Raw genomic sequence first — 18,681 nt, forward strand, 5'->3', positions numbered from 1 at the left:
ATTTTAAAAAAGAGAAAAAGGGAAAAAAAAAGTTCAGTAAAACTAATATATCAGCCAGAGAATGCTCTTTTTAAAGAATTTTCCCAATTATACATAAAAACTATTTTTTTACATTTTTTGGTATTTTTAAATTTTGAGAATATTCTTAATAATGAAAATTACAGCTCACAGTTTTATAATGATTTAAGATTTTCAAAAGAGGCAGCATATAGCTCAATAGATAGAAGGTTAGCCTTGGAGACAGGAAGATCTAAATTCAAATCTTATTTTTGATATACTGGATGAGTGATCACAAACAGGTTATTTAACCTCCCAGGTTCTTTGGCAACGCTCTGATAGAATAAATTATAGAGAACTGACAATTGGCATTAGGAGAGGGGATTTTAGAAGAGGTTTCCCCAAACCATTAATATCCCAGGTCTTGTTTAAAAAAAAAAGTTTGCAAAATGCTTTCCCTGAAACAACCCTTTGAGTTAAGCAGTACAAATATTATTATCCTCATTTAACAAATGAGCAATTAAATTCATTCATACATTCAACATTTATTAAGAGACCATGAGATACTTGGGGAAAATAATTACTTTGGTAGGATTGCCATTTGTTTTAAGTCAGGCCTGTCTTTATTTAAGGGGGCAAGGAAACTATCCTCAGGATTTAGTTGGTCTAGAGGTTTTTATCTACTGGTTTGGCTTCCTTTGTCCCCTAAACCATAAAGAATCCAGCCCATGGTGAATTTGTATTAACTGAGGTTTGGTGGAATTCCCATTATCCTATGGGATGGCCTTCTGATCCAGCATGCTGCCCTGTTAAACTGAGAAGTTAAAGAGAGCTACTATATATACATATTTCATAAATCATATCATTTAAATTTTGTTAGCAAATTTGTTTTTTTTTTTATTTTATGATCCACAGGATTATGTTTTAGTAAGAAGTTGAAATAATTGTTGGCCTAAGCTAGGTCTGGCCCAGGACATTTAGCTTTGCTTAGTAGAATTAGATTGCAGTTACTGTGGAGTTGATATCATAGTTGAAATGGGTTAAAAATTTATGTGGAAGAAAGGGAGCCTTGGATTATTGGATGGCCAGATATAGGAGTGTGGTATACTATGGCTGCTCCCCATGTGGGGAACTCCCATTGACTGTAGGATTAGCCAGATGGGTGCATAAGGAATTTGACAGGGAGAGTAGGAGAATGGAAAAAGCTAACATTCCCTTCTTTTTACTAATATCTTCAGAAAAATTGATCGAGCTGGGATTAGTAATGCATACCTATAATTCCTGCTACTAAAAGGGTGAAACTAGTATATAGTGAGAAAAAGGCTTGCTCCACTAAATCTATCCCAATATGTTGAGAGGGTGGGAAGGAGAATCTGACTGATTAAGGAGAGACAAAATTAGAAACAGAGCAGATCAAAGCTTCTGGGATGATCAGGAGTGTGATCTTGCTCAAGAATAACAACTGCACTTCTAGACAGAGTGGGATTAGATGACCTATTCTCAAAAAGAAAAAGAAATAAAAGCCATTGTCAGTATAATAAAAAATTAATTAAATTTATTAACTTTATTTAATTTATTAATTATAATAAAAATTAATTAAAATTTGATTAAATTAAAGCTTTATTAATATTGTAGTTACTTTATAAATCATACTCTTGGTTCTGCTCAGTTCACTCTGCATCAGTTCATACAAGTCTTCTGAGTTTCCTGAATCTGTCTTCATCATCTTATAGCATAACAGTATTTCATTACATTCATATACCATAATCAGCCATTCCCCAATTGATGGAGACTCCTTTAGTTTCTAGTTTTTTGTTATCACAAAAAGAACTGTTATAAATATTTTGTACATATAGCTTCTTTTTTCTCTACTTTGATCTTTTTGGGGTATAAACATAGTAGTGTTATCACTAGTTCAAAGTATAGTAACTTCTGAGGTATAGTTCCAAATTACTTTCTAGAATGGCTGTATCAATTCACAGTCAGCCAACTGGACCAGTGCATCAATGTACTTGCTTTCTCACAGCTCCTCCAAAATTTTTAATTTTTTCTTTTTTGGGGGTGAAGGGGATTTGACTCTGTCAATCTTACAGGTATGAGGTGTAATATTAGAGTTTCATTAATCTACATTTCTCTATTGTAATTTGAGGCATTTTTACATGGCTATTGATAGCTTAGATTTCTTTCTCTGAAAACTGGCTGTTCATATTCTTTGATAATTTATCTATTGGGAATGTTTCTTATGTTCATATGTATACATACATAAACACATACATATGTGTGTGTGTGTGTGTGTGTGTATGTATATATATCCTTTCTCATATCTCCTGGAAATGAGACCTTTATCAGAGAAATTTTCTGTAAAAGATTTTTTTTTACCCGAACTGCTTGCTTCCATTCTAATTTTAGCTACATTGGTTCAATTTGTACAAAAACTTTTAAATTTTATATAAGCCAAATTATATATTTTATTTTTGTGATCCTTTTAATCCTTTATTTAGTCTTCACCTACCCATCGTTATGAAAGTTAATTTTTTTTCAAAGTCAGGTATCCAATTGGAGCTTATCTTGATATAGATCCTAGTTGGTAGTCTACATATCTAGTTTCTACCAGACAGCTTTCCAGTTTTCCCAAAAGTTTTTGTTTGTAAGTTCTTTCTCATTAGCTAAGAACTTTGATCTAAAATTATCAATTGCTAGGCTAGTTGTTTGCTTCTGTATATCTCATATAGAATCTGTTCCAGTGATCAGCCTCTCTATTTCTAAAGCAGTATAAAATTGTTCTGATTATTACTACTTTGTAGTGTAATTTGGAACTGCTAAGCCCCCTTCCCACTTTTTCCATTTTCTTTGAAATTCTTAAAATTTTGTTTTTTTAGATACATTTTATCTTTTTTAAAAACTCTATAAAGTTATCATTTTTGATGGGGATGGCACTAAATAAATAGATAGTATTCTCATTTTTATTATATGGGCTCAGCTATGAGCAAATATTATTTCTCCAATTATTTAGGACTTTATTTCCATAAAGAAAGGTTAGTGTTTGGCTTCATATAGTTTCTTGTTAGGTAGACTCCCAAATTAAAAAAAAAAAACATTTTATAGTTATTTTAAATGGAATTTCTCCTTCTATCTTCTCCTGTTAAGTTTTGTTAATAATATATAGAAATGTTTATAATTTATATGGATTTATTTCCTGAATTTTTGCTGAAGTCATTATTTCAAATAATATTTGTTACTTTCTAGGGTTCTCTAAGAAAACTTATATCATCCTCCAGGAGAAATTTGGACAAAAAGTTGTCCTGTAGGATAATGGGCATTTTGTCAAATCTCAGGAACAATGATTCCCCACAGGCTGAGATGGGATCTTTATGATTCAGGTGACAAGGAAGTCACTTCAGTGGTTCACTATTCAAGTTTTAGTTCTCCAGACCAATCAGATCCTAAGAACAGTTTCCTTGACCTAAAAAGAGACTAGCCTAGACTACAAAATAAATATCATTCTTACCATACTTTGATACTTTGAAGGGTAACTCATGAATCAAAGTATAATTCCTGGCATTCAGTCTTGGGAAACTTTTCTCTAATAACATAAGTGTGTTTATCTTTTCCCTCAGGCATAAGTCAATCCTGGGAACATTTGAATTTTGTTATCTCTTAAGAATATTCAATTGCCCATTACAATCAACAACCTCACAATACAGAAACACAAAACATATTTACTACAACATTTAAAGGATGAAAATAGAGTTTTTTGTGAACCCCAATTAGGGAATATGTATAGATAGAATTTTTCCCTTCCCTATATAAATAAACACACAAAACAAGGAAGGAAAGTCTCAATTTCATAGGGGAAATCCCAATAATATGAATGGAATTGGGAACTTTGGTGAAGACAGTTTCCACAACTCCCTTGTGCTTACTTCTTCTGAAAGTTCTGATTATTCATATGTTTTACCATTTGCATACCATGTTTGTACCTGTTGTGTCCTGCTTTCTAGAGCCCCCAAGTTGGGGTGACAAAACATACCATGCTTCCTAGAGCCCCCAAACCGGGGTGATTAAAATATACCATCCTAGTGGAGAAATGATGAGGTGGATCTCCTAAGGATGGTGGGAAAATGGAGTCCGTTTATTCCCAGTTCTTTCCTCTTTTTATACCCTCATACCCTTATGTAACAAAAACAACACTGTGCACGTGGGACCACATAAACTACTTGCTATTGTATGTAGATGACTCTTTACCACCTGATATCACTCGGCTTCAATCACAACACAAGTCGTCACTATCCCCTGACTTCTCAGGAAGGCCTAGAGACTTAGGGGAAATAGGAAGCCCAACCAGATATTGTCAGCTGATTTCTTTCTGGGCTGAAGGGTCTTATACCTTACCCAGAGTTTCCTCACTGTCTGTGACCTTCCAAGAATATTGGTGAATCACTGGTGAACAGTTTGAAATCATTTAAAGAAATGCTTAATTTTTCTGAACCAATCCAATATAATCTTCCCCCTTTTATTAAATTTCAGATATTGCTATGCTTGTCCTTAGCGTCCATATTGGTGAATTTACTGGTCTGTTAATACAGTTGAATTTCAGTGTTTAAGTAATTTGTATTTTTCATCCACTTGGTTTTAATATCTGGCTGGCCAGAGATATCTCTTAAACATTGCTATGTTTTGTTTTGTTTTTTGAGAATGTGACACCAGAGGATTTGCCCCAAAGTGTTTAGATTTAGAAAGGAAGCTAATAAAACTTTTCAGTCCTTCAGATAAGACTAAAACCTAATTAGGAAGAATAATTAAAATAACAAATTACTAGATGATGGTTTCCTTTTCTTTTCCTTGGATGGTACACACATCTCATATGCTTCTACTTAGTCTGATCCCATTCCACTCTGTTTCTAAAAACCTTTCAGCAGCCTCCCCTATATCAGTCTTGAAGTATTGCTGGTTCACTCTCACTCTTCCTCATTTTATTTCTCTTACTCAGATGCAAAAGTTGAATGAACTTTTATCTCTGGAAATGACTTGATGTCATCTTTTAATAAGAGCATTTGAAAAATTTCGATATCAAGAAAAAAAGGATTATTTGGGTTTGGGTCTTATGCTTGAGATGAAGTTGGATTTGGTAAATATATATATTTACTTATTCAAAATCTTTGTCAACACTCAGCAGATCATAAAACAAAGATCTATTGTAATGTTGTATACCATAAAGTTTTATGTAATTCTTAACATTTGTATGAAGGACCCAAGGATAGCTAGCTGACACAGATGGAGTATCAGTCCAGAATCAGGAAGGCCAGAGTTCAAATATGGCCGTAGGTGCTTACTAGATGTGTGATCCTGGGCAAGTCCCTTAACATTATTTGCCTCAGTTACCTCATCTGTAAAATGAGCTGGAGCAGAAAATGGCAAATCATTTCAGTATTTCTGTCAAGAAAACCCAAAAAAGGGGTTACAAACAATAGGATACCACTAAAACGAATGAATGACAACAAAAAGAGGGACCCATCTGAAGAGAGGCTGCAAATACCACATTTTGTATCAATCCAGATGCTTTCTTAAAATAAAATTTAAAAAACACAGTAGGATGTTATAGTCACTGAACATCTCAGACAGTTATATGACTGTCAAGCTGTGATCTGCTGTAGAAAATTATTAGCAAAAAATCTGTTCCTGTTTTCATCAAGGATGCCTTCCATCATGCACAGACAATGCTTCAGTGAAAACGTGAGTAAATTTTTTGCAGATGATTTTGATTTTTTAGCAGATGACAGTTTCATAGCTGTTTGAGAAGCACAGTAACATAAGATCTTGTTAGAAGTGAGAAAACAAGTTTGTGGATTAATAGATTCTGATGTCTTTTTTTTTTTTTAAGGTTTACTGATGCTTGTTTATTTTTACATCACTGTTATTTTTGGATACACTGCCTCAATCCCTGCTTTTATCACCAATCCAGAACTGAACCCTCTCTTGGTATCGACATCTTTGTGTTATTTTTGGGAGGAGGAGAGAAGTAGCAAAAATAATATGTGGCATTGTCTATTCTTTCACAATCTCCTTTGGGCAATATCTTGAGAACTGGTCCAAGAGAACTTTTAGCATGGATTTCCTTAGCATACATTTTCTTAATGTCTAATTGGTCAAGTCCAACCAATTTTAGTAATTTTATCACCTTTTGTGATCAATTATTCACACGTACCTTGCCTACAAAGGTGGCAGTATAGAATGTTGGTATCTGCCTTTAAGAAATTTTTAATAAGACATTCATATTGGTTACAGCAGGGGCTATTTGTTTTGTTTTTACTTTTGTCTGTTTCTTGCTTTTCTATATGTATTCCCAATACAAGCATAGTGCTTTATTCATGCTAAACAATAAATGCTTCATTCACTCATTTATTTATTTACACACAGATGAATAGAATACAAATGCATTAGAATGTAAAGGCACAAGAATAATAGGATCACAGACAGAGTTAGAAGAAATCTAAGGGATGAATTAGTCCAACCTCTTAATTTTACTGATGAAGAAATGGTGATAAAGGATTTAGGTGTCTTGCTTACATTCACACAGGTAATAAATGAGAGACCTACCGTCTGAATCCAGGTCATCTTACTCCAATATTTCTTTTTCCATTAGACAATATAGCTGTAAGGATACAAAATACTATGAGATCACATGATGATTATAACCAAGGCTGAACTTGGGATAGAGCAAGGAAAATTCAATGTCATCTGAACACTTTTAAGGAGTAAAAGTTGCTTCAAATTTTGTTTTTCACTTTTCTCTTCTCTTGCTAACTGGCCCCATTGTGCAGGAATAGTTGGTGGTGGTAGGAGCTGACTATACACAGGCAAATGAACTGTATGGCATGGTTATAGTAGTAGGCAGATGTAGGAGAAAGGGGGAAAAGGAAGCAAGTAATTGGAAATTGGTCCAAACTAGTAAATAACAGAGTCAGAGGTAGAAAGCATTTACAATAGCTAGGAAGTATCTATAATGGCTCCAAACGTAATACCCATAGCAGTAGACAGAAGCAGAAATTGAATAGAGAGAAGCTACTGAGGGGGAAAAAGTGAAATAAAGACCTAAAAGAAATGACTGGAGTTCTTCTCAATTTCAAGTCCTAAATCTACAACTTGATACTGCCTTTGCAGTCAAATATACTTGTGTAATTTTTAGGCTGATCTCTACCCAGACACAGATGCTCCAAGAAGAAATGCCTCTTTTCTGATTCATCAAGAATCAGACTTGGGCTGACCTTGGACTATCCTAAAAGTCTGGCCTGTGTCAACTTTTCTGAGGAAAAAAAACAAGAGTTATTGCTAAAGTGGACTAACGCTTTAGAATTATTTCCTAAAGATATTCCAAGTTGAGGATGATTCCAAGTCAAACTAAATGGATCCTTTATTATCAGTCTAAATGAACCCAAGTTGCTGGGCAATTGTTGAAGATGAAAGAGTTGCTTTTAAAACCATCGGGCTGCTATTTGAATATTTATATCTCATATTTAAGAATGGAGAATACAGGACATGTTCCAAGCAGGTTCAGGAATGAGAAGATTGAGTGCAGATAGTGTATCATCTGCATTCTTTAACCAGGTGCAAATAAGGGACCAATAAATCAATCAATATTTATGAAGTACCTACTTTGTGCCAGGGAATATGTTAAATGCTAGAGATATGAAAAGGGGCACAAGACAGCTCCTGTCTTCAAGGAGATCACCATCTAATGGGGGAGACAACAAACAAATACATTATATATAGGGAATTAATATAGGGAAGACTCTGGACTTAAGAAGTGTGGTAGAAGATGGGCCTTTTGGGGGGATTTAAAGGAAACCAGAGAGTGATTAGGTGAAAATGAGCAAGGATAGCATTCCAGCCATTCAGAGCAGCTGGAGAAAATGTCCAGAATCAAGAGATAGAGTGTCCTATCTATGGAACAGCCAAGAGACACGTTGGAAATAAGTATAAAATGACTGGAAAGGGGAGGGGGCTAGGTTATAAAGTCCTTGAATGCTAAATAAACAATTTTTATATTGATCTTGGAGGTGACAGGGAGTCACTGGAGTTTATGGAGTATCTCCATTAATCTGGACACAATTGGAAACTGGACAATGAAATATGGGAATTCTGACTCTGTGTATGTATATGCATATATGTTTGGAAAGAAAAGTAACATGATATTATGAATAAGCATATTCCATATATGATATATATATAAATATAAAAAATACAACTATTAAATGTATAGTTAGAGAATCTAATTTCAAACCATAGATTAGAGAGAAAGAGAGAGATAAATAGATAGGTAGATAGATATAGATAAGCTTAAGTGCTTGTAATGCCTTTTGCTACTTAATCTATTACATTTGCAATCCTATTAAGGTGAGAGGCTAATGTTTTTATAGAGCAATTGAGAAAAAAGATTCTGTTTATAATATAACTAATATTATAAAGCAGAGCTACTTTTAAATTTAGTTGAGACCTAAAAAGAATGGGAGTGGGGGGAGAATGGTGAAAAAATGTCAGAACTTTGATAAACACTGTGGTAACCTTTGTCCCAAAGTCCATTGATATGGGACTCTGTCCTATAATCATGACGTCATAGAAGGGTAAAGTATGCCTCTTGATTTAGCATAAAAATGGTAGTCAGAGAGAGGGGGTTATGGGATATAACATAGACTATTGGACTTAAAGACAAGGACAACTGAGCTTAAATCCTGCTTCAGACATTTGCCAGCTATGTAACTACTGACAGGTCACTTTAATTTCCTCATCTTTAAAGGGAAATAGTCACAGTATTTACCCCAAAGGGTGGTTGTGAGAATCGGATGAAATCACATATGAAAAGTAGTTTTTCTTAATTTTTTTCTTTTGAATTTAAACACCAAAAAAGGGAGAGGGGAGCATTTGCATACACATGGCAGAATACAAATAAAAGTTTCTGTATGACACCATGAATTTCAATTTCATACCACTTGTGTTAAAAAGAATGCTATAATAAATTATACAATAACCTATATCAGCTTGCTTGCTATCTTGGAAGACAAGGGAGGGAGAAAAAAAATTAGAACCGAAAATCTTAAAAAATGACTTTAGAAAACCATCTTTACAGATAATTGGAAATATAAAATACTATTGGGAAACAAAAAATGAAAGTTACTTTTAAAACTGTCCTACTTATTTGTGCTTTCTTCTGGACTTCCTTCACTTGTCTTTTGTGCATTTTAAAAAATATTCAATGTCTGTTAAGAATTTTTTGCATCATAACTGCTATTTATCCCTTCCTCTTTCCTTCATTTAATTGAGGAAAAGGACAAAACAACAACAATAACAACAACAACAAACATAATATAAACACAGTCAAAACAAAATGAATGCATAGTGGCTATGTCTAAAATGCTATCTTTCTGCACCCTTGTACCTTATGTCCATCACCTTTTGTTTATATGTGGGCAACATGCTTCATCCCAGGTTGCCTGGGATGTGTCATTTCTTTGACAAGAATTCTTATATCTTTCAGAGTTGTCTTCCCTGTTAAGGAATTTGCAAACCTTAAGGTGTTACATAAATGCTAACTGTTATTATTATTATAGATGCCCAATGAGGGGAATTTTTGCAGACATGGCCATTCTATTGATTTACTTAGCTTTCTGTAGTTTGTTGCAAGGATCAGGAGAGTTCTATCAGTGGTAGCAATAATAATGGTCTCCTCATTAGACTATAAGCTCTTTTGAGAGCAGGAACTGTCTTTACCTTTCTTTGTACTCATCATGGTTATGTATAGTGTCTGGCAAATAGAAGGCACTTAATAAATGCTAATGGAGGAAATCACTGGGAAATGCATTGAAATAATAAGAAAACACCAGTAAAATATTTTATATGATGATGTTTATATCTATATTATAAAAAATAAAGGATGGAAAATTAGACATATCTTTGAAATGTCAACCCTACTTACATTCACAAACTGGCTTTCCAGGACAAACAGAAGATTTTCAATTAAAGACTGGGGGATTTAGTTCAATCACATTTTACAAAGAAATGTATGATGTACCTTAGTTGATTTTCTCAAAGTTGATTTTCTCTATTCCTAAATTCTAGAAAAGTATGGAGGATCTTGAATTTCCCTATGGATCATATTCTTCTTTTTAAAAGTGTGTATAGCAGGAGAGTTATTCAAATGCAGAAATGGACAGAGTCTTAAAGAGATCATAAACTCATAGATTTGTGACTGAAAGGGTGCCCCAAGTGTAATTTAGTTTCACTTCTTCATTTTAGAGAATAGAAAATTGAAACCCAGAGAGGTTAAATAAATAATCCAGAGTTATACAGATATATGCTCACATAAGGTAGCATGGAATAAGTCACCTGTAAGATCTGTGGAGAAGGGAAGAATTTATGGCCCAAACAAGAGAGAACAAGAATTATGAGCGGTAAAATGGATAATTTTGATTACATTAAATTAAATTTTTTTTTGTATAATAGAATAGAAAGGAGTATGTTGAGAAAAAAAATTTTCACGGCAAAATCTCTGATTAAGGTCTCTGATATATTTCTTAAATATATAGAAATCTGAGTCAAATGTATTTATAAAATTTATATATACAAGTAATTGCTCAACTGATGAATGATAAAAGGATATGAACAGGCAGTTTTCAGATAAAGAAATCAAAGATATCTTTAAAACATATATTTATACCAGTTCTTTTTGTAATGATCAAGAACTGGAAATAGAGGGAATGTCCATTAATACAATGATCCAAGACCAAAGGGTTCAGGATGAAAAACACTATCCACTTCCTGTAAGAATTGATAAAAGTCTGAAAGTAGATTGAAGCATGCTATTTTTTTTTACCTTTTTCTTTTGATAGTGAATTTTTTTTGTCTGTATTTTCTTTCACAACACGACCAATATGAAAATGTTTTGCATGATTGAATATGTATAACCTGTATCAAAGTGCTCAGCAAGGTGGGGAGGTAAATGAGGAAGAAGAGGGAGAGAGAATTTGGAAGTAAAAATCTTAAAAATATATATATTAAAAATTGTTCTGACATATAATTGGGAAATATAAAATATTAAAAATGTAAAAATATCAAAGTGTATTTGATGTCTGTTTATAAAATTTGATGTCTGTCTAATTGTAAAATTAATGCCACTTTTCTGTACTAGAAATGTTCCATTTTTTCAGTTGGGAGAGAGATCTTAAAGATTCTTTTCCCAATGCCAAATAACTTGTTACTGATTAGCACAAAAGATTACTATATTTTGTTATTTATCAACTTCCTTGATATCATGAAACAGGCTGGAAAAGAAGACAGAATGTTACATTTAAGAGTCAACAAGTCAGGAAATCAAATCCCAAATCTGACATTTATTAACTTCATGGATGAATCACTTAGTTTCATAGCCTTTATTTCCTTATCTATAAAATGAGAATTTTAATTCCTATGGTTCTTGCCTTATGTGGTGTTGTGAAGATCAAAGGAGATATTGTGTTATAAAGCATTTAGCAAATGCGAATGTATTCTACAAATGCCATTTATTATAATATAGAAATTTGTCAAGTCTCCTTGGGATATACCTAGATGGAAAGAAATGGGTGATGTTCATTAGGTATGGCATTCTGACTGAATATTCATGTCTGATAAGGATGACATACATGAGTAAGTCCTATATGAGTTGCCTAGGTCACACTTCCTCTGTCTAAAATATGAATTAAACCACCTTCCAGGTCCATGATAACATGAAATCTTTACAACTTTCTACAAAGGAGGATAGGAAAGAAAGATAAAGAAAACAGAAAGAAGGAAGAAAAAGAAGTTACAAAAGGGGGGGGAAGATGGGAAACAGAAGAAAAGCAGGAAAGAAAGAAAAAAGTAGTAAAGAATGGAAGGAAAGAAAAGGTATTAACAAAAAAAAGGAAGGAAGGAAGGAAAGAAAGAAGGAAGGAGGGAGGGAGGGAAGGAGAGAGGAGGAAACCAAGGAAGGAAGGAAGGAGGAGGGAGGGAGAGAGGAAAGAAGGGAGGAGGGAAGGAAGGAAGGAGGAAGGAAGGAGGGAAGAAGGAAGGAAGGAAAGAAGGAAGAAAGGAAGGAGGGAGGGGGGAAGGAAGGAAGGAGGGAAGGAAGGAAGGAAGGAAAGAAGGAAGAAAGGAAGGAGGGAGGGGGGAAAGGGAAGGAGGGAGGGAAAGAGGGAGGAGGGAAGGAAGGAAGGAGGGAAGGAGAAGGGAGGGAGGGAAGGAAGGAAAGAGGGAAGGGGAAGGGAGGGAGGGAGGGAGGAAGGAAGGAAGGGAGAGGGGAAGATGGGGAGGGAAAGCCTCCTCAGAGCACCAAGTGGTCTTAGTCCCTCCTACAGCACGTGGCTCTGATTTTCCTTGGGTCGGTAAAAGAATCCCCGCTTTCCTTCCAGTAGCCCAACCCTAAAGCATGCGATCAGGTCAGGCTCTTGGTTACCCCGGACAGTTAAGGTCCGCTTGGCCAGAAGGGTGTACTGCGCTACTAGCCCACTGCACAGCTCCGGTCACAACGTGGCTCCCGCGCCAGGTAACCGGTCGCTCAATGAGCTGCTGTCCGGCTCGGGCCCTTTAAGAGTGGCTCGCTTTCTTTTGGGCCTCAACCACGTGTCCAGGGAAGCCTCGGCCCCGGGAGCGCCCAATGCCGGGCTTTTTTCTGTGTTACGCAAACCCGGCGCTTTCAGCTTCCAGACCAATGGCGGCGGGCGCGTGAGTCAGGCCCGCCCTCGCCTCCTCCTCCCTCTTCTTCCATTCCCCCTCCCTCCCCCGGCGCCACCGCCCCCCGGCTGCTGCGGGCTCCTCCCGTAGGAGATAACTGTCAGCGCGGCGGGGAGGCCGGGGCTGGTGCTCAGTCATATGACCGGCTGCTCCTAGCTCCCACGGGCTGAGCACAGTGGAGCGGCGCGGAGTTCCTCAGCTGCAGCGGCAGCCCTGGGCTGGCTCCTTCCCGTGATGCTGGGCGGCCGTGCTGCAGCAGCAGGAGTAGCAGGAGCAGCAGCAGCCGTCGCCGGGATGCCTCCGCCGCGTGGGCCCCGGGCTCGGGCTGCAGCCAGCTGAGCGGGCGGCGCCGCGGGAGCCGGAGGAGCAGCAGCGGCCGCGGGCGGCGGCGACGGCGGCGGCGGCATCATGGCCCCGACCCTGCTCCAGAAGCTCTTCAACAAAAGGGGCTGCGGGAACGGCGCCGCCTCCTCGTCTGCGACCGCCCCGGGCCGGGCACCCAGGGAAGCCCCGGCCTTTAGGTGAGGAGTCCCGAGGAGCCGAGAGGGAAGGGGGAGAGAAGAGGGGGAAGGGAAGAGAAGGGAGGGAGAGAAGGATGAGGATGGCAGAGCTCCCCCATCGCCGGCGCTGGGCTCGTCTTTGTGGGAGCTCGGGGTCGCGAGCTGAAACCCCGACCCCTTTCTGTTCCACGAGGAAGAGAAGGGGACTTGTTGTGGTGTTGTGTTGGGGGGTGGGGTTTACCGCCTTCCTTCCTCCCCTTGTTCCACTTGCTTCTCCCCTAAAACGAGTTCTCTTCCTGGGGGGGAGGGTTTCGCGTGCGTCTTGGAGGAGCCGCCCCCACCCCCAAATCTGGGGTGGGGGCCGTCTGCGACGTAGTCGCAACGATCCCTTTCCCTGCGAGCTGGGATAATTGTCCCGAGCGCGTGATGGGAAGCCCTGAGCAGGATGGACGAGCCAGGTGTGTCTCTGGAAGGCACGCATGTCGTGACCCTATTGTGTAGGTGAGCCTTGAAGTTGGGAAGTAGCAGCCGCGTGGGGGAAATGCAAAAGGCTTGCCTTGTGACAGGCTCTCCCCGGAATGAATGAAAGGCTGTAATTTTGGCATCAGTCAGAATGATGGCTCTTAGTGCCTGCAAAGGGGGAGTAGAGATACCTTATGAAACGGTTGAGTTTTCTATTTAACAGAGCTGTTGCACATGTGGCATAGATCAACATTACAGTTCTCCCTCCTCCCCCTTTTTAAACACGTTTCTCAGTCTTGACATTTAAAAATGCTTTATAATGCATTTTGGAATAATTGAGCTTGGTAAAAGTCTTAATCAGAATCTGATGTTCACGTTGGCCTCTCTTTTTTAGCTGAAACCTTTTATTTTTTAAAACTTTGTATTGTTAGAAGCTACTTGCATGATGGATAGAAATGTCTTTTGTTGAATCAGACCAAGTAAGAACTTGCAGATGAAACTTGGAGTTAAATTCTGAATGAGGTTTGCATCATTCTTTCTGTACTTATTGGATTCTTTTCCTTTAAAAAAATACACAACTCTTTATTACAACTATGTGAAAATTAGCTAAGGAACCCAAGCTTATTTTTGAGATGGGTGCTTAATATATATATCTTTTAATCTTCATACCTGAATTATTACATTTCTCTTACACCAATTGGCTGTCTATAACTTAAGCAGGGAATTCTTTTTGCTGTTTTGAATGTGAGAGACACTAACCTCTGCAGATAGTAGAATTACCTCTCTCCAGATATGCAATTTTTTTCTCTTCCTCCTCTTTTTGTAACCCTGATTTGTTTCACGGAATAGGACTTGTAGTGAAAAAGATAATTTCATTAAAAAAAAAATTGATTGAAGTTAGATTCATAGTTTGACTCATTCCTGTTCTCTCCATCTTCATCCCCTTCTCCATGACACTTAAGTTTAGTTTGTTACATTTTTTAGCAGGGGCTCTGCATGTTGGTCCTGAGTTCCACATTAACCCTGAACTGCTTTTTAAGCATTTTGTCTATGTAACTCTATGATATGGCATATTGCTTTGCAGATACAAATGTTTAGGCAGAATTGAATTAACTTAAGGGGCTAGTGATTGCATCTGTGAGAAACATCATGTGTTTTGGGTGGGACCATTTGCAGTGTGGACGCTATTAATTTCTTTCAATATGTAATGTTGGAACCTAAAGTTCTGCCAAGGGTTGTTTTTTTTCCTGTCTCCATTAAAGTTCATTGATGTGTGTATGTGTCTGAGAGAGATGCAGAGACACAGAGGGTTCATAGAATTGTAGATTTAGAAATGACCCTAAAAATCATCCTTCTGCTTAGTAAGGAATCTAACAGATGGCTAGACCTATCCTTAAGTTATAGATGTAAACTTGCTTTGAGGAAGGCAAGGAAAGTAAAGTGGTGAATAACAAGAGGAGAAGGTAGTACCAGCTGGTGTCCCAAAGCCTTGTGTACATACATTAAGTGGATAAAGCATGAATGACATTTTTTCTCCCTGCCTCTTTTCACATACAGCCTGAAGAATGCATATTGTTCTTTTATATGAACTCCTATTGAAAGCAGGAATTCTTATCATTTTTGTGAGTCATAGATCCCTTTGGCAGCCTGGTGAAGCCAATGGGCCCTTTTCAGAATACTGTATTTAAATACACAAGATAAAATACTTATAAAGGAAAATAATTGTATTGAAAAACAATTACCAAAAATTTTTAAAACTCCAAAATATTTTCATAGACCTCAGGTTACAAAATGCAAACTTAAATGTATCTATAGATGAAGCTTATTGTGTGTGTGTGTGTGTGTGTGTGTGTGTGTGTGTGTGTGTATTTGAATTATTACGTTTCTCTTACACCAATTGGCTGTCTGTAACTTAAGCAGGGAATTCTTTTTACTGTTTTGAATGTGAGAGACTACACACACACACACACACACACACACACACACACACACACACAAGAATCTAACATTTTTCTTCTCCTTATCCACTTTCCCTCCATCTGAATTTGGCATTGTATAAATATGTAATTGGCTTATATGTGCATTCAAATAAGCTTGTTTCATAAGGCAACCTGTAGGTGGTAGGAGATAGTGCTAAAGAACAGGCATTCTGCTTTGTGTGTATGGAAGGGGGCAGGTAGAAATACAAATGAAAACCTAGGTCTGGATCTGAAGTTTCAATGATTTATAAACCTCTTTTTACTAATGCAGATTAACCTTTATTCTTATACTGATTGTCTTAGAGAGTTACCTGGAATCTCAAGAGGAGAAATGATTTGTTTAAGTTCACATAATTAGGCTGTATTTGAATTTCTGGCTTCAATGTTGGCCTCCTTTCCACAAGGATTCCCTGGCTAACTTTTATCTGCACAAAAGTGAAACCACTGTAACTTACCCTACTCCCACATTGTACTAGGATTTTGAGATTTAAATCATGCAAAGTTGGACTACGTGATGTTGGAGCTCCTTCAGTGTGTGAGAACATCAGAGATCATGTACTCTCATTTAATAGATAAGAAAGTGTGGTCACACAGCAAATTAGCAACATATCCAAGACTAGAAGAATTCAGGTCTCCTGACTCCTGACTTTTTACCACACCAAGGACAGCCTTGCAAATGTCTATCTAGCTATTGCTTAAGTAACACATGCCCCAGTAAAAAGGAGTCTTTGTTTACTACAGTGTCTTCATCAGTGCCTGGACAGCTCCATTCATCTACAGGTTCTTCCTTAGGTTGAGCTGAAATCTGCCTTCTTGTAATCTCTTGGTACTGGAGAAGATATACTTGTTCTCTGAATTGTTTGAGACGGTAACTTTCAGATACTTTAGTGGCAAAAAGTCTTTTATTTATCCAATTGAACTACATTTTACAGTGTGTTATTTCAACCTGTAGTTAATAATCTTGTTATTACAGAAAGATTAGGTTAAATTCAGATAAAATTTCCTACAATTTGAAATTTTAAAATTTGAAATAAATGTGAGACCCAAAGTTATATAGATTTCTAGTAGTATAAAACTGATATGCATCAGAACAATCAAAGTGAACTTTTACTCATTATTTCTCTTAATTTTTTCTTTTTTTGATAGTTTAAAAAATTCCTAATAAGGTCTTTATTTTCTTTTTTCATACCTCCATCTTATACATTCTGTATCTGATTAAAGAGGGGCTGTTCTGTCAAAAACACTAACATGTGAGTCTGAAAATTCTTTTTTCTCCTTAAATAGTATTTTATTTTTCCAAAAATTTGTAAAGATGGTTTTCAACATTTATTTTTGAAAGATTTTATGTTCCAATGTTTTTCTTCCTCCCTCACTTTTCTTCCCAAGACAGCAAGTGATCTGTTATAGACAATACATGTACAGTACTTTTAAACATATTTCCATATTTATCATGTATACAAAAAAATCAGACCAAAAGGGGAAAATACCTTGAGAAAGAAACAGCAAACAAACAAATGAACAAACTATTCTTCTAACAACATCCAATCTCCATTGTTCTCTTTCTGGATGCAGATGGCATTTTCTATCTGAAGTCTATTGGAGTTGTCTTGGATCACTGCATCACTGAGAAGAGCTAAATCAATCATAGTTAAAGTTGTTACGTATGTTGTCACATAATCTTGCTCTTTACTGTGTATCATGTTCTCTTGGTTCTGCTCACTTCATTTAGCATCAGTTCATGTATGTCTCTACAGTCTTCTCTGAAATCATCCTGTTGGTCATTACTTATAGAACAATAATATTCCATAACATTCACATACCATAACTTATTCAGCCATTTTCCAGCTAATGGGCATCCACTCGTTTTCCAGTTTCGTGCCACTACAAAGAGGGCTTCCACAAACATTCTTGCACATACGGGTCCCTTTCCCTCCTTTCAGATCTCTTTGGATCCAATGGGATCCAAGCCCATTGGAGACACTGCTGGATCAAAGGAAATGCACAGTTTGATAGCCCTTTGGGCATAGCCCTGAATAGCTCTCCAGAATGGTTGGATTAGTTCACAGTTCCACCAACCATGCATCAGTGTCCCAGTTTTTCCACTTGCCCTCCAACATTTATCATCTTTTCCTGTCATTTTTAGCCAATTGGATAAGTATAAGTCTAAAAATTTGTGTGCCTTCTGGAATTCCACCAGGAAAGCAACAAAGGAGAAAAGATTCCTGAGTATATTTAAACTCAGATAGTTAGTTTTAGTTGACTTTATGGAAAGATCTCATTGGAGAAATTTATTAGGAAGCAAAGGCAATTAAATTAAAACTATGAGGAGAGATATCAGTAGGCACTATTCCAATGTAGTATTTGTGTAATTTGAACTCGCCTCCACCCCATAGTAATAATAACTATCATGTTATCATAACTACCATTTTAAGGTTTGCAAAGCACACCATATGTATTAATTCATTTAAGCTCTCAACAATGATACAACATAAATATTATGAATACTATTCTAATAGTAAAGAGCTCTGACTGGCAAGAAGCTCATATTTCATATGGAAAAGATAATGTTTATAACATGTTTACATTTAGATATGACAATAAGCATTTATTAAGTACCTACTGATTGCTGATCTTAGCATCTTAGAAAAGCCAGATGGAGAAGATGGTTTTTGAACTGAGCTTTGAAGGAAATTAAGAATTTTAAGAAGTAAGGGAAGAAGAACATTCTGGGAAGGGAGAGAGGTAGTCTGTGAGAGCTGAAATGTTTGAAGAACAGCAAGAAGGACACTTTGTCCTGATGAGAAGATGGAAGCCTAGACAGGGTTAAGGGAATGATTTCCTCCTAGTTGGTCATACCATTCATAAGTAGTATCAGAGGAAGAATTTAAATCAAGGTCTTCTGGATTCCAAGTCCAGCAGTTTATCAACTTGACACATTGCCTCTATGAAATAGCGGCAGTAGGTTGAGGACGAATTTAAACATTTTAGATAATTCCTTATTT

General features: G+C 36.9%; 1 protein-coding gene across 2 annotated transcripts in view; it reads left to right on the forward strand.

Moving 5' to 3' along the window:
* Positions 1-13,144: 13,144 nt before the first annotated feature.
* The window catches only part of FNIP2 (folliculin interacting protein 2), a 136,320-nt gene continuing 130,783 nt past the window's right edge, over positions 13,145-18,681 (forward strand). For both annotated transcript variants that reach the window (XM_051965741.1, XM_051965742.1), the window contains exon 1: positions 13,145-13,259. In XM_051965741.1, coding sequence (XP_051821701.1) covers positions 13,147-13,259 — 113 coding nt within the window. In that variant the 5' untranslated portion in view covers positions 13,145-13,146. The remainder of the gene's footprint in view (positions 13,260-18,681) is intronic.

Source organism: Antechinus flavipes, chromosome 6, assembly GCF_016432865.1.
Source record: "Antechinus flavipes isolate AdamAnt ecotype Samford, QLD, Australia chromosome 6, AdamAnt_v2, whole genome shotgun sequence".
NCBI classification, from domain to species: domain Eukaryota; kingdom Metazoa; phylum Chordata; class Mammalia; order Dasyuromorphia; family Dasyuridae; genus Antechinus; species Antechinus flavipes.